This window comes from Sciurus vulgaris, assembly GCF_902686455.1.
Source record: "Sciurus vulgaris genome assembly, chromosome: 12".
NCBI classification, from domain to species: Eukaryota; Metazoa; Chordata; class Mammalia; order Rodentia; family Sciuridae; genus Sciurus; species Sciurus vulgaris.
Genome location: NC_136473.1, coordinates 78,797,793 through 78,813,849, shown reverse-complemented (window position 1 = coordinate 78,813,849; position 16,057 = coordinate 78,797,793). Strand labels below are relative to the sequence as shown.

The window sequence follows — 16,057 nt, the reverse complement described above, 5'->3', positions numbered from 1 at the left end:
GACCACAGAGCCACATCCCCAGCCCTATTTTGTATTTTATTTAGAGATGGGGTCTCACTGAATTGCTTAACACCTTGCTTTTGCTGAGGCTGGCTTTGAACTCGCCATCCTCCTGCCTCAGCCTCCCGAGCTGCTGGGATTACAGGCGCGCGCCACCGTGCCCAGCACCTGGCCTAATTCCTGAGAGTGAGTGGGATATTGCCAGGTAGACGAGAAACAGGAACAGTACAAAGAGAGTGAAAGAGACAGTTTGGTACTTTCCAGAATAGGACTGCATTGAGTTGGGGATCACAGAATTGATGCAAAGACTAAAGAAGTCAGCTCAGGAATGGGTGGGAGCAGAGGGAAGCAGAGACATGTGGAGGTCACAACTAGGGAGCAGACAAGTAAGGATGCCACCACTAGCATCACCCATATGGGACAGTCTCTCCACCAAGGCCAGAACCCCAAGGTTCTCACCACCCTCCACCACCGTCACCAGGTATGCATGACTTCATCGGATCCATGCAATTTGAGCCACATCTCCATTTTACAAATGAAGAGATTGAGGGCTAAGAAGTCTCAGGTCACACAGCCAGTAAAGAGAGGAGGTACAAATGGAACTAAGATCTGTCTGCCGACATGGCCTTCCAGCCCCCTGCATTACCTCCTTCTGAGAGCATAGTTGTTCATACATCAATGGAACTGTCTGAGCCCCTGCGCTGATGTGCCTTCACTAAAACTACTTCCAAGAACCAGGCACGGTGACACACGCCAGTAATCCCAGGGGCTCAGGAAGCTGAGGTAGGAGGATTGTGAGTTCAAAGCCAGCCTTAGCAAGATCAAGGTGCTAAGCATATCAGTGAGACCCTGTCTCTAAATAAAATACAAAATAGGGCTGGGGACATGATTCAGTGCCAAGTGCTACCCACCCACCTCCCAAAAAAACCCTACTTCCAAGAGGTTGTATCAGATGTTCAGGGATCCTGGAAAACATGGGTCTTAGCCTGAGGCTCTAGGGACCTGCAGAATCTAGGCAAGGACTCCAGTGTCCCCTTCTGCCCCTCCATGGCTGCCCATCAACCACCCTGGTCAGACTTAGGCAAGAGCACTCGAGGCCATCTGCTCGGCAGCTCTGCCCACTCCCAGGTCACAGCTGCCCCCCAAGACTCTTCCTTTATGCTCCCTGAATGCCAGAACCAAGAGGTGCCCCTACGAAGGATCTCCTGTGAGGGTCAAGGGCAGAGAGCTCTGGGCGGAGAACCCCGGCGCCCCTCCTAGTTCCCTCCCCACTTCCCCTGCTCAGTGACTTCGGCGCAATGTTCTCACTTCGATGGCTTCGAGGTCCCTGCACCTCCATTTCCCCCCGTGCCCTGCCCTCCCCGCCTCCCACCACCTACACTAGCCAAATTGTTTCATTAAAAAAGAACTCCGGGTTCTTTGAGCTCTTTGGAGAGACCACATAAATGGGCATTATTAGCATCATTACTATTAAATATTAATAATGGCATTAGCATTGTCTATTATAAGCCTGAAAAAGAAGCTCCGAGAGCCCTGGGTTGAAATGGCAAAGAGGATGATTAGTCCCCTGCAGGCCTCAGACCCCTCAAGTGAAATGAGGAGGGGAACTGCGGGTGGGATATTGCACTGTCCCTTCCGGTGCCCTGCACAGGTCAACCTGGCTCCTCTGGGCCCTGCATGAATCACACTCTTCTCAGGCCCAAGTCCTGGCTTCTGCCACTGCCCACGCCCTCAGGCCAGGAGTGCACGCCCACCCCGCTCCACCTGTCTGACCAATCCAGATGCCCTTGACCCCGCCTCCGCCGGAACCCCCAGCCACCACCTAGCCCCTCCCCCATCCTCTACGTGGTCACCACGCTCGCTCTCCTCCACTCATTCACCCAGTTAACAAAGCTGTACTGAGTCTCTTCCATGTACCAGGGACTGTGCCAAGCAGGAAGAGGGGAACTGGGAAAATACAGGTCTCTCTGAGCTGACCCCGGCCTCCAGGGTTGCATGGTTATGGGAATGATAATGGGTGTTCTGTATGACAGCTATCAAAGTGACAATTCACAAAGTATTTTTAAAAATCATTGGTCAGGCACAGTATCTGCATGGCATATTATAGAGCCAGGGAAAGGAATGAAATACAGGCGACACTGTGGATCAGCTCCAGAAACACACTGGGTGCAAGAACCCCACACAAACGCCACCTACTAAATGACCCCATGACTGAATTTCATATAAGAAATATCCAGAATTGGCTGGGTGTTGTCACACACATCTGTAATCCCAGCAGTTAGAGGGGCTGAGGCAGGAGGATCCCAAGTTCAAAGCTAGCCTCAAGAACTTAAAGAGGCTCTAATAACTCAGTGAGACCCTGTCTCTAAATAAAATACAAAAAGGGCTGGGGATGTGGCTCAGTGGTTGAGTGCCCCTGAGTTCAATTCCTGTACCCAAAAAAATTTTTTTTAAATAAAATAAAAATCATGTGTTTAATCCACATATCTCACTGCCATCCTAAGAGTAGGCTTATTCCCATTACACTGGTGAAGAAATGGATTCTCAGAGCAATTAAGAGTCATCAATGGCCTGCCCCTTGTCATTCAAGTAGAAGCTACAGAGTGGTGCAGACCGTTCTCCAACCATTGCATCAGGCTCATGGGAACACACCCTGATTTTGCAGAAGGGAGTGCTGAATCCGAAGAGGCCAAGAGGGAGGCACCAACATTTATTGAGCACCTATTATGCTGGATTCTTCACATGTGATTCAAAGCTCACACCAGCTTAGTGAGATGTGAGTCTTTATCCCCATTGTCTGGATGAGGAGGGAAGCAGTTTGTCTGTGGCCACAGAGCGGGACTGGGTGGCTAACCACCTCACTCTTCCCTGAACTGCAGATGGACAGTCCCTTGCTACTATGAGGCTACTTCCAAAGTGTTCATAGGCACTTTGAAGACAGACCACATCCTCTGGCTCTTGAATCCCCTCCTCCTCTAGGCAGAGATGCTGCTCCATCAGCACCCACCCCCTAGGAGCTCTGAAGAGTGTAGAGTCCGAAACCAGACACAGCAACGCAGATGGCTGGAGAAGCCAAGGAAAGAGATGTGCAGATGGGGACAAGCCTGGAAGGAGATCACAAAGCCACCAGCACCCGGGGATTATGGCAGGATGTCTACCCACCCCACTTGTTCCTTGGGACTGGGAGTCCTCTAGACTCCATTGTTATTGATCTGGTGAAGCTGCAACAGGGAGAAGCAGATGGTCTGGGAAGGGTTGGGTGGTCCTCAAAATGCCTTCTGATCCTCCCCTGGGGAAACAACATGTTTACAGACAAAATAGTGGTCCATTTTATTAGCCACCTGATCACCTTCAGCTGGTCTTTCTTTGCCTTCTTTGGGAATCCCTGGAGACTCAATGTGGAGCTCAGGTGTCCCAGCTCTGGACAACATGGAGTTGGACTGATTCTCCACAGAGAAGATTGCCCCTGATGGTCAGTCACACTGAGGATTCCAGGCTCTGGCAGTCACGGAAAAAGAGAAAACCAGCTCATTTCCTATTCCCTGCCCCCCAGAAGATGACTGTGGGCATCTGGCATCCACAGCACAGAGTTAAGCCAGGAGGCTGGACCTGACCCCTGGGCACTGCCGCCTCACTTGTTCAGTGTTTACTTGGAGCACATTCCTGACTGGCACTGAACGTCCTCTGTGGACCGAGGATAATCATCGTAAACACACACACCTCTTGGGTGCACGGTTTAGGTAAAAAACTTACAAAGCTCCTCAGTTTTGGGAGATGCTCCAAACAGATCTTATTCCTGTCATTATCAAACTAATGACCCCACAAGTAACCCAGGCTGGACCTCCAAGCACCCGCCCCAAGCTCTGAGAACAGGAGCGTCTCAGAGGCTGGCGCCGGAGGTCCCCAGGACGCCTCGAGCTCATCTGGATCAAGCTCAGCTGAGCAAACCATACAAGTGAGAAGACACAATTTGAGGAACTGTCTTTCCAAATTCAGGTCTAGTTTGGTAAATATTCTTGTTTTCACTTACTGTGCCTTTCAAAGTGCACCTAGGGTGGGGCAGGCTCCTTGCATGGGGCTCTGAGAGTCTTTGAGACCAGAGCTACTGGTGCTAATAGTCCTCCCCAGGGACCCAGCTCCCAGCATGAGGGCAGCACCTGTCCTAAAATAGTCACAAAGATAGCTGTCTCAGACTAAAGCCATCCTTGCAAGCATTTCCTGACCCTTGGCTCCAGGACCAGCCAATCCCGCAGCCCATCCACCCGACAGCAGCAGACATCATGCCCTGCCTGGGCAAGGACCCGCTCCTGCCTCTTTCTGCTGGGAGAGACCTGGCAGAGCCTCGGCAGGGCGGGGCTGACTTTGGAGGCTACAGGGGCAAGGCTCACCTCAGGAGCTCAGGACAAGCATGACGGTCCCCAGAAAGACAGACAGGACCATGTGGGCAGGGGCAGGAAAGGGGTTGATGTGCCTGTCCTCCTGTGGTAGCACTGTAAGTTATCCAAAAACCATCACTAGCAACCAGCGCTCTCCCCAGCAGGAGCAAAGACGGAGCTCACAGGTTGCACAAGCCCCAGGGAGGGGAGCTGAAGGGAGCGAGGGCGCACGAGGGAACTGAGCAAGCATCTGTGCCCCGGAGGCTGGGCTGCAGAGCCTCCCCACTCCTTCTCCTCCCCAAGTCCTCTCACTCCTGCCCAGTCCCTCAGGTCCCGGGCCACTCAAGAAGACACAGAGCCATGCTCCACACTTGACAGGTATGGCATTTAAAACTCCGAGGCTGGCCAGCCCTGCCAGCTGTTGCAGCATCTGGACCCCTCATCAGTCTTGCCTGCGCGAACTGGACAGCAGGCAGACCAGAGGGGGGTGAGACAACAGTGACAGCCTGACAAGGACTGACTGCTGCTGCAGATGGCTGGTCCCTCTGCCACCAGGCCCCAGCCTTCCTGGGCACACCCCCACATGACGGGAGCTGGACTGAAGAGATGCATCACTGACCAGGGTGAGCACCTAGAATCTCAGAGCTGGCAGGGACCTTGGCCATCTTTAACTCCTTCGGGTTGCCAACGAGGCTCAGAGAAGGCAAGGTGCTCAGCCAAACATACACAGCCAATCAGTAGCAGAGTCCACAGTACCCTTGAGACATCCAAGACCCTACTCCAGTGAGCTTTTCGTGACATCACACTGCTGGGCGAGTAAAAATGAGCTTGGATCCACATGTATTAATGTGCCAAGGTGACCAAGATCAATTAGGTAGTTAAAAAACATTTTGCAAATCATGATTTATTGTGCCACCCCATCTTCATAAAATAATATTAGTGATCCAGATAACCATATACATGAAAATTTGAGGCAGGTTCTCAAATTTGTTAATGTTGGCAGTTAAGGGACTTGCACTATCTATTTTTAAATTTTCTTTAAGATTTGGATATTTTTATAAAAAGCCTGTGTTACTTCAGAGCAAGGGAAGCCTCAAGGATGAGCACCGTGTGGGTAGGGCATCAGAGGCAGCCCCTCTTTCTTGGGTGCCACACAGCAGACGGGGCATTTCTGATTTGGATCTTTCCCTCTGGGGGGAATCCAGGAGTTTGGGCTCCGTGTGCCTCCAGGGTTTGAGGATCGAGGGCCTCTTTCTTTGTCCCTCCTGCCTCGCCCTGTCCGGCCCCTTCAGCTCTGATGGGGAGAGGGGGGCAGGCAAACCAGACAGCACCGGCCCGCGAGGGGCTGCCCATGCATTATGGAAGACGGGCGCTCGGCTTGCTCCCTGGTCCTTAAATGACAGCAAATGAGGTAAAGCCAGGAGGGTGGGGACGGAAGGGGGCGGGAGGGGGGCAGAGGAAGCCATCTCCAGGGCCCCGAGCGTTGGCTGAGGACCGGAGCCAGCCAGTGAGCGGAGCCTGGGGGAGGGAGGAGCACATCTTGATGCAGAGATGCTGCAGTGGCTCCGGCGCGCACACACACACGCGCCCTCACCCGCCACCGCCGCCACCGCCGCGGCCGCCGCCGCACCAGGACAGCGAGCTGCTGAGGCCGGCAGGGGCCGAGGGGAGCTGGCCGAGGGACTGGCGGCAGGGCCGGCCGGCTCGCCGACCCGGGCAGCGTCCGCCTGCCCCAGCCAACACCCTTGCTCCACTCCAGGTAGGTGCCCACCGCTTTTGTCTGCTGCAGCCCAGGGGCTTCCCGGGCAGGGGCTCCGTGCTCCGCGCTCAACCCCGCTGAATATGCCCCTTGTAACTTGGAAGGGAACAGGGACACCCGCCGGCTGGGCCAGTCTTGACTTCTCAGCGCCGCTCCACGGTGGCCAAGGCAGAGGTTCTCCTCCGCCCTGTCTACGTGGGTGGCATCCTTCAGGGGCCTGGCAGGCCAAGCCTGCCCAGGATGCTGGACCGCAAGAGTGAGTCCAGGAATTTGAGCTGGGCTGCGGGCAGCAGCAAGTCCAACCAACAGAAAGGGCAGTGGCTCTGGGCCTGCCCCGGGCCCCCGATCGAGTGTCGTCCTGGTCCTAAGGCCAGGCGCCAGGCTCTGGCCTGCCCTTAGAAGCCCCCGGATGGAACTGAGCCTGGGTTCCCAGATTCGAGGTCACCCGGGGGGCTGCCTCTACAGGGTGACCTCTTTGCAAAGTCTTGCTTCAGTTGGACAGAGGGGGAGACTGTAGAAGAGAGGAGACAGTGGAGAGCACAAGTTTGGGAAAAGGCCTGCCCAGGAGTGGGGACTCGGGGGAGAAACGGAGGCAAGTTACATCCCAAGGGTGAGCGTGGGGAATGATCGCGACTGCAATTCCCTTTCTTCCCCTCCCCCCTCCTCAACCTTGTCTTCTCCGTAGATCCCTCCCCCTCATTCTGGCTGGTGGGAAGGAAAGACTTGCTGGAAGTTTGGCTTTCCAGGGGATTCTGAAAATAGGGGACTCCCTCGGTCCTGGACCGTGGGCTTACATAATGGACCAGAGGTGGGGAAGCAGACCCAACCTGTGAGTGTCCAGAACTAAGTCTTGTCCTCTTCTCCAAGAGGTGCTGCCCACTCTGGGAAGCCAGGGGTTCCATGAGGCAGTGCCAGTGGAAAGCGCTTCAGAGGAGGCAACCTGCAGCCCCAGACCATCCCACCAGGGGAGCCAAGCCCACATCCTGGGGGGGAGAAGCTGTCAGTCAAATTGTCTAGAGGTTTGGGAATCCACTGTGACCAGCAAGGAGTGGGCTGTGCATGCCATGGCCCCAGCCCTGGGTTGGGGCATCTTTTCCCTCGGCCCAGGAAGAACAGACTGAGTAGCCTGGTCCACCCCTGAGCCCCTGAGTGCAGTTTCAGCTCTGGCCAGAGGGCCCCTCAGTCCAAGGAACCTCTTGAGTCTCTGCCACCTTATCCCCAGGCTAACTCAAAGAGACTGGACCAGCTGCTAGAGACAAGGGCAGCAAAGAGTGGGCCACCTGTAGGAGAGGCTGAGATGGCTGTGGCTCCTGGGGGTAGGGCAGGGCAATGACCCGGAGATCAGAACAGGTGCCCTCTCTCCTGGCCTTGGCGGAGGGAGTTCTGCCCTCAGAGGCATTATGTCCAAGCCCCTCCCCAAGGTGCCCACTCCTTACTCCCTTTCTAGCCAGGCTCAGCCAAGACAACTTACAAGTGTTCGGCCACAAGATCAAAGTCCTGCCTAAGGTCCTATGGGAGTCCTTAGCCAGTGACAGAGTCAGGAGGTGAGACAGACAGAGGCCCCTGAATTGATGGTATCAAAGTCCCCCAAGTCGCCTGCCTCATATAGAAACTGCTGTTCTTCTCAAGCTCTTGATGAGCATCCAGGGTCACAGAGGTGCTTCCTGAGGAGAAGGGGCTGAGGACAGAGGGGCGCTCTCTTTCTTCCCACCGGGCAGCTCCCCCTTGCAGCGCCTTCCCTGGGTGCAGACGCTCCTCCGGTTTCAGCCCTCAGCCTCCCCACAAAGCTCCCCTGCCAGATTCTACTCCTTACGCAATTCCCCTCCGGCATCTCCTCTGTCAGCAGTTGTTCAAATGGGGACACATGTGGAAGGGGCTCCGTGCAACTGCGTTCAATGGGACGGTTGACCAAGCTTACTCCACAAGGTCGGGTACAGACAAACGAGTACCCCAAGGTAGCCTCTCTCCTCTGACCCCATGAGCAATACAGTTCAGGGTGGGTTTGGAGGATGCAAACCACCAGAACCTTTTCAAGCCAAATGTTGATGAGAAAGTGGATTTCAAAGACAGTCTTCAACCTGGGTGTGGGTGGTATTTATATTTGGGGGAGGAATTCCTAGGACAGAGCCAGGGGGGTAGGGGAAAAAAGGGATGGTTTATCAATACACAAGGAAGAGCCAGAGCAAAGAATAAGGCAGTGAAGCAGAGGGAATTTAAGTTAGACTGCAGGAGATACTGCCTGAGCAGAAAGATGGGCCAGGGGCAGTCTCCTTTCAGATGGCTCTGAAGATGGTCTGAAGAACTGGGGTGTGGACCAGAGTTGGAGACAGTCTTGCCTGCGGGGGCGGTGAAGTGACCAGTAAATCTCTACCAGTGTCAGGTCACCCTCTTTCAAATGGCAAATGGTGGTTATGATTCAGGACTCTTTAAGACAGACTGCCTTTCATTTTCTCCTGCCCGCTGGCCACTTCCCAGGTTCTAGGAGGACCACAACCCCTAATCCAAGCCCCCAGGGGCTGTTGTTAACCTGGACCATTCTTGGGACTTGTGTGTCCTCTGGACCCTGATTTTACCATTCTGGAGTGAAGAGGTCCTTTCTTTGGCTTAATGATGAGTCCCTGCTACAAAATTAGTCCATGTTTCTTTGTTTACCAAAGAGGTCGCAAACAAAAGCAAGCATGTGTAACGTCCTCACAACAGACCTGAGCCTCTGCCACCCCAGGATGCTAGGATCCAAATACACGCATGTCCTCCTCTGAGGACATGTTCAGTCCCCCACTTAGAGGGGTGAGCCAGCCCTCCCCCTCACGTGGGGCACCCTCCAGGTGAGACCTGCTGGGTCTCCTCCAGCTGGAGTCCGCATCCTCTCAGTGGCTGCCAACCTCAAGGACCACAGGGTTCCCCCACCTTGCGTCCTGCAGTGGAGGGGAGCTTCCTGCCCTGTGCACCCCAAGCTTCTGCCCTGCACCAGCCTACCGGAAACTGGCTGGGAAATGGGGGAGTCTCCCCTCAGCAGAGATGGGGGCATATGCAGAAATTGTCCTACAAGTGCATGAGGGACTTTTAAATTTTTTTCCTTATTTAGTTTTTTGGAAACAAATTCAAACTACTGTTCTTATTCCTGGCACCTCAGAGAGGGATCCTTCTGGGGCCGGGATGGAGCTCAGTGGTAGACACTTGTCTAGCATGTGTGAGTCCTCAGGTTCTACCCCCTGCCCACAAACAGAAGGGGGACTCCTGTTTTCAAAGCCTGACTCACTGCCCACACCACACAGAGCAAGGCAGGCAGGTAGGAGACTGCAGGTCTAGGGGTGGCTTGCTTCTGGTCCCACGCTTCCTCTCCTGGGAGGACATAGTCTTCCCCTTCCTGTCCACTGGAGAGGGCAGGCACAGAAGGATCAGAAACCTTAGGCTGCAGACCAAGGACCAGACTGCCCCATGCCCAATGCTGAAAGTTCAGACAAATCCATATGCCTGGGAGTCACAGTGTCCCCAAAAGGCACATCAGCACTGGGACTGGGACCTCAGGGAATCAGCTGCAAACACAAAACTAAGGACCAGAAGGGAGAGAACACACAGCTCCTCTGTCCCCCGTCTGGGGCTGAGGCAGTCCCTATTCCACCCTGGTACCTCTACCAGCACAGGGCACCATAGAGACCTCCTGACCATGGCCCTTCCCTGCTAGCTGCTGCCCAGCCCGCCATGCTGAGACCCTGGCAGCCCCCACCAGGCCCCCATAGAGCCCTGTCCTTCCAGAGGGGCATGCAGATGATGGAGACCCTCCTGGAGGAGGAGTGTGCTGTCCTAGGCAGGGGGCCCATCCTAGGCAGGGGACCTTCAGTCTCCCAAGGCTGGGGTCTTGGAGAAGGAGGATCTGCTTGGGAGGACTTGAGTGTGTCCCAGCCACATCCCTCCTGTGCACATGGTGCCAGGGTATCTCTACCTTGGAGTGTCCTTGTGCCCTAATCTGAGGTGGCTGCTGGTGCTCCCCTGGGTCCCCTGGGATTAAGAGGAGGCAGGCACCTGTCCAGGAAAGGGTGGGCTTGTCAGTGTCCTCACACAGGAGGAAAGCCTGGAAGCTGTGGCTCTTTGAGTCTGACTGTAGAAATGAGTTCTAGAGGGTTCTCAGAATACCTGATCTTTCCCAAGCACTCACAATGGGTCACAGGTGTGGCTCTGAGCGCTTCAGAGTCCCTGCGCTGAATCCTTCCCTCTCCTCCCCATTTTGCAGATGGAAGACTGAGGCTTAGAGAGGAAAAGTAAAGAAGGTAATAACCCCAGCTATACTAGTTAGTTACACTAGGATTATACTAGGCACCAGACCAGTTGACTCAACCGCTGCCTGCCCTGTTAACTCCCGTGCGCTGCAGGGTGGAGGCTGAGGAGGGGTCCCTAGGGTGCCTACAATAGTCTGAAGGCTGACAATGACCAGTCTCTGCCCTTAACTGGGCTCTAAACTCCCCCTTTTCCTATGCTACCCATTCAAAAGTCGCCACATCCCTCTGTGCTCCAGTCTCTATTATCTGGGGCAAGAAGAGATGGATCAAGGGCCAGGAGGGGGGTATCCAAAAGCAGCATTTGGGGGAGTTATCTGTCATTTTTGCTAGCTCCGTTCAGGGGTCCTTAGCCCAGGAAACCCTGTTGTGTGCTAGAGACCAGCTCACAGCCTTCTGTCCCCCAGCTGTCTCCAGGCCCTTTGTTTCCTGGGCTCAGAACTTCAGCCAGCTCCCCCTGGTGCCCTTGAACCCCCAGTGGCCCATTCCCCATACACTGGTCCCTCATAGGACCAGCCCCCAAGTGACAGCCTGTGCCCGCCTGTGCCAGCCTGTGCCTGCACCCCTGCACCAGGGCAGCTGGCCTGGGCAAGAGTCCACTGACTCAGTATTGGCAAGGCCAGCTCCAGGCCTGGCATAGCTCCACTCCAGCCTTGCTCTTGATAGAAAGGCCTCCTCCATCCTGGGCATTCTAGAATATGTCATAGAGCAGATGATGTGGGGACTCATCCTGTGGACTCAGGAGCCCTGATGGGAGCTCTCGGTTGGTCAGGAGCTCCATGAAGGCCATGTCTTTAGTATGGTCTGCCCTGTGCAGGGCATGGTGCCTAGCACATGGTGAAGAAGCTGGCATGGGAAGGCATGCAGGGCAAAGCTGGGTGCCAATCACCTCACCCTTAGGGAGGCAATGAGCTCCAATCTTCAGCCCAGATTCTGTGTGTGTGTGTGTGTGTGTGTGTGTGTGTGTGTTTACATTTACCCAAGACCTTGTCCCACAGTGGAGCTCAATATTTATCTGATGCGGCTGACAGGTGTCTAGTGCTCCCCAGGGGCAACCCCAGGACCTCCTAGATCCCATTCATATCTTCTCTAAGGGGACTCAAGTCTTGGGCTAGGGAGGTGGCTAATAAGTCCAGATGAAGCTGAAGTTGAAGGTGGACTGGAAATGGATTATCCATGATCTACAGTAACTACCTGTGGTAGCAGAGACCACAGGTAATTCTGAGCACTGCAGGGTGGAGGCGATCATGGACATCTCCTGCGCTGTGCTCTGGCACATTCAGGATAAGTGCCTGCAGCCCAAACTCCTCCTAGGCCAGCTCCAGCCCCGCCCTGAGCTCCCAGGACTGGCAAGCTGACAAAGGGTGGGAGCAAACGATGATCGAGCACCTTCTCTGTGCCAGATGCCAGCCCGTGGCTCACCAATGCCAAGGGGGTGATTTTCAAACTCTCTGAAAGAGGTTTTCTGCAAGGGAACCTCCTGGGAAAGTCCAGTAGATGAAGCACATACTAGTGGAGATGTTCTTGCAGGAGTGGGGAAGGGCTCCTGCACCCAGCAGGTCTCCATCTCTCTCCACTGTGGCCTGAGGCTTCCTGGCAGCTTGAGAGGCACTGCAGGGCTCTCCGCAGATCAGCTCTGTGAAGTGCATGGTATCATCTCCGCTTTGCAGATGAGCATGCTGAGACTCCAAGAGTGGAGATCACTTGTCCAAGCTCACAGAGCTATTAAGAGATGAAGTCAGTATTACCAACTCCTGTCCATTAGATTCCAGACCCTGGAAGGTTCCATACTGCCCCAGTGACTCCCTATTCTGAGGGCAATTCCTTGTATCTGCATAACATCCTGGGACATACTTTTGAGACTTCCCCATGACCAGACACCTGCCGGCCCTAGAGACTTGAGTATGCATGTGTGCACCAGTTTGCTCTGGGATTGCTCCTGGAGAGCATAAAGACCTGTCAGCCGGAACAACAGAGTATCAGCACTGAAGGGACCTTAGAGAATGCCCATTTTACAGAGGAGGTCACAGAGCCAGAGATGGCAGGGTCCTGCAGCCAGTTAGTGGAGAAGCCCTGTCTTGCTCTTTGTTTGTTTTTGTTGATGTTTATGTGTTTGATACCAAGGATTGACACCAGGGACACTTAACTGCTAAACCACATCCTTAGCCCTTTTAAACATTTATTTTTTTTTAAATTTTGAGACAGGGTCTTGCTAAGTTGCTGAGGCTAGTCTCAATTTATGATCCTCCTGCCTCAGCCTCCCAAGTCACTGGGTTTACAGGCGTGCATCCCCACGCCTGGCCCGGCTCTTGGTTTTCTGCAGGGCAGGCAGGTGGGACAGATGTGCAGAATCTGCTGCCAGGTTATCTGGACCCTGTGGCAGCTCTGAGAGGGCACTGTGGGAGCCAGTAGCTCAGGTTGACTGCGAGAACTGGCAGGCAGGCCCCCAAGAGTCCCTGAACCCTTCAGAACTCAGGATGTCCCCCTGGGCTCAAGAAGTGGATGGAGAGGCTGATTCTGCCCCTGCCCCTGCCCCTGCCCCTGCCTCTCAAGTTGAGGTCCACATCTCGCAGGCTGATGGGTCAAGTCTCTGGTAGTCCTCAGCAGCCTGCAGTGGACGGGTTCCTGGGACCTCTGTGTAAGACAGGCTTCCCCTCTGGGAGTTGCGTTGAGTCTTTGAGCCCAGAAGGCCTGCTGGTCCCATTAGCCGTTTGGTCAGTGTGGCTAATGGGGCTAAGGTCATGACTCCATCTTACAAAGCACCTAAGTGCCTTACCTGGAGCCCCTGGCGAGGGGGCACTGATGAATCACAAGACCCCATCCCACTGCTAGAAAAACGAGGCTGGTCCTGAGACTTAATGCAGCTCCCAGAAGGGGCTTGCTAGCCCCCACCCGGGCAGATGTGGGAGACAGATGGGGAGAGTCGGCCCCAATCCCCCAATTGCCAGAGGAAGATGTGCTGGTTCCCCCACCCAGGCTCAGGTCCTGTTCTCCGATGTATCAAGGGCTGTCACCTGTATGCGGGCAGGTGGGTTCTTGTCTCCTAATTAGCTACAGCTTTCACTTCCTGAGCAGCACCCCGCTGGCTGGAGGGGGGCAGGTGGGGGCACAGAGCAAAGCCAGACTCCCAGGGGATGGTCAGAGGCACTCAGCTTCAGGAAGAGCTCCTTGGTAATAGCCAAGCCCCTTCCCCTGGGGCTCTGGGAGGAGAGTGCCCTGCAATCCCGGCAGCGGCAGCAGCGGCAGGGGCTGGGGTGGAAGCTCTACTGACCAGATGAGCCTGTGCTGGGTGGGGCGCTCAGAGCCCTCCTCCCTCTGCCTCCCTAGGTGCTTCTCTGCTTCCAGTCAGACCCTCTCTGAGCTGGGCTGAGACTCCCCTTCTGATTCCTTCCTCTGTCCGTGATGCTCACCATGCAGACACTGGCCAGGAGGAAGCCACACCTGCTGCTGCTACTGCTGCTGCTGGCCACCATGGCCCTTGTCACCTCTCCAGGTAAGAGGGGTTGCTGAAGCTCCAAGGGATCATTATATCATTAAATCATTGCTGTGGCCGGGGCAACGATTATATAGATAATTGCCTCCACACTCTACACTCCACTCTGTAGCATCTAGACTTTGGAGAACATTTCCTTGCCAAAATTTTTGCATCTGTGGATCTTACCTTCCCTTTGAGGCAAGGAAGGAGGAAACGTGTTCTTTGTCACATTGTAGATGAAAGAAGAATGATCCAGAGAGGCTGAGCGGATTACACTGGGTCGTATAGCAAGATTATAGCACAACCAGATCTCCACACTACCAGCTCAGAGCTATAGCTTCTAAGGCCATGCTGTCCAATATGGTAGCGATACTCACTGGGGACTGCTAAGCTAGGATCCAATGGATTATCAAATGTTGCCCTCAGTTGCACAAGCCATGATTCAAGGGCTCAATAGCCACCTCCAGAAGCACAGACCATGGAACATTTCTGTCATATCTAAAAGTTCTCCTGAAATGTCCCTGACACGAGGAGACAGCAGCAACACCACTGAACTCTGGGAGGCTCCCTCCAGGAAACCCTGCATCTCCCTGAGGGACTGAGGGAGGACAGGATGTGGGATGAGATGAGGTGGAGCAGGAGAGCCCAGGTTCTCGTCCAGAGATGCTCAGCTTGGAGTAGGGGAGGAGGAGGATGGCAGACGCAGGGGAGGGCAGAGAAGGGGGCTGGAGGGCCCAGTTATCCTGGAACTGGTGGACCCGCATCTCCAGAGCCTGCTGTTGAGGACTCAGCCTCTGCCCTGACCTCCCGCCAAGGTCAATGGGCATTTCTTTTCCCCCTCAAAGAGTTCCATGGGAGGAGTCCACTCTCACAGTCCTTTTGGAGTTTTAACTGCCTCAGGCTCCACCTCCCCACCCAGGGCCCCTGTGAGGTCACAGCCAGTGCCCATTGGTCCTGGGTCTCCACTGGCCTGCTTTCAGGCCTCATGTCCTCACTGCCTCCCAGTCCCACTCCCGACTTGGGCTGACCCAGAAGGTGGGGAGCTCCCAGCCCCAGCCCTGACTATCTGTCCCAGGGCCCACTGGAGCAGGATGAGCTGCCAACATGGGAAACTTGGCTGCATAGGGCACACCAGAGGGTCAGAGGAGCAGAGCAGACTCCTAGTGTCCCTCCCTTGGTGGCAGCTCAGTGCTGGACCCGTGCCATGCACCATCTGAGGCAAGGGGCATGAGCAGCCTCCAGGGTCCTCAGACCAGAGCTCCAGAAGGCAACAGCCAAGGGACCAGGGCCTGGTCTGACACCTCCCAAAGCAACAGAGGGAGACAGGAGTAGAAATCCCACTCCCGCAGCCCAGCCAGACAGGTGCTCAGCTCTTGCTTCCCCTGCCCACCCGACTTCTGGATACGATTTTGCACTCCTGGAACCCAGAGCAAGGAAGGGCCACAAGGACTCCCCTCACCTTCCCATCTCACTACCCCCTCCCTCTGCAAGGTTTCTGATGCTTGTGCATAGAGAAAGAATTACCAGGACAGGGAATCAGGAGAGAGTCAGAGAATGTTGAACAGGACAACAAAGAAGGGCCGACTTTTCCTGGGAGCCCGTGTGTGTGTGTGTGTGTGTGTGTGTGTGTGTGTGTGTGTGTGCATGTGTGCATGCTCGCCTGTGTGGAAAGGGGCATGTGTAGGTGGGTGTGTATGCAGCTGTGGAGGGAAGCGGGTGTGTGAGGATGTGTCTGTGCATGTGGGTGTTGTATTCAGATGTGTGTATACACTGTATCTGGCTATTTGAGCTAGGCGTGGATGGAGGGGCACCACCTTGCAGGGTGGCAGGCCTGGTCAGCCCTGGCAGCATGGTGCTGGCTCTTGACCCCTGCTCTCCTTCAGAACTTCATCAGGCATTTTTTACAATCTGGATTCCTAGTGATCCTTATACTGGACCTTGGATGGAACTCAGTTTTCCATGGGAAACTGAGGTCAAGAATCAGGGACATGGGGCTGGGGAGATAGCTCAGTCGGTAGAGTGCTTGCCTTCTAAGCACAAGGCCCTGGGTTCGATCCCCAGCACCCAAAAAAAAAAAAAAAAAAAAAAAAAAAATCAGGGACATGATGGTTAAGAATGCTGACTATGTGGCAAGACTGGCCAAGGTCAAATCCCACCCCCTTCCCGAACTGTT

At 54.7% G+C, this 16,057-nt stretch overlaps 1 protein-coding gene across 1 annotated transcript in view; it reads left to right on the top strand.

Moving 5' to 3' along the window:
• The first annotated feature begins 6,002 nt into the window (after positions 1–6,002).
• The window catches only part of CNTN2 (contactin 2), a 30,737-nt gene continuing 20,682 nt past the window's right edge, over positions 6,003–16,057 (top strand). The window contains exons 1-2 of the mRNA XM_079107352.1: positions 6,003–6,135; positions 13,737–13,902. Coding sequence (XP_078963478.1) covers positions 13,812–13,902 — 91 coding nt within the window. The 5' untranslated portion in view covers positions 6,003–6,135; positions 13,737–13,811. The remainder of the gene's footprint in view (positions 6,136–13,736; positions 13,903–16,057) is intronic.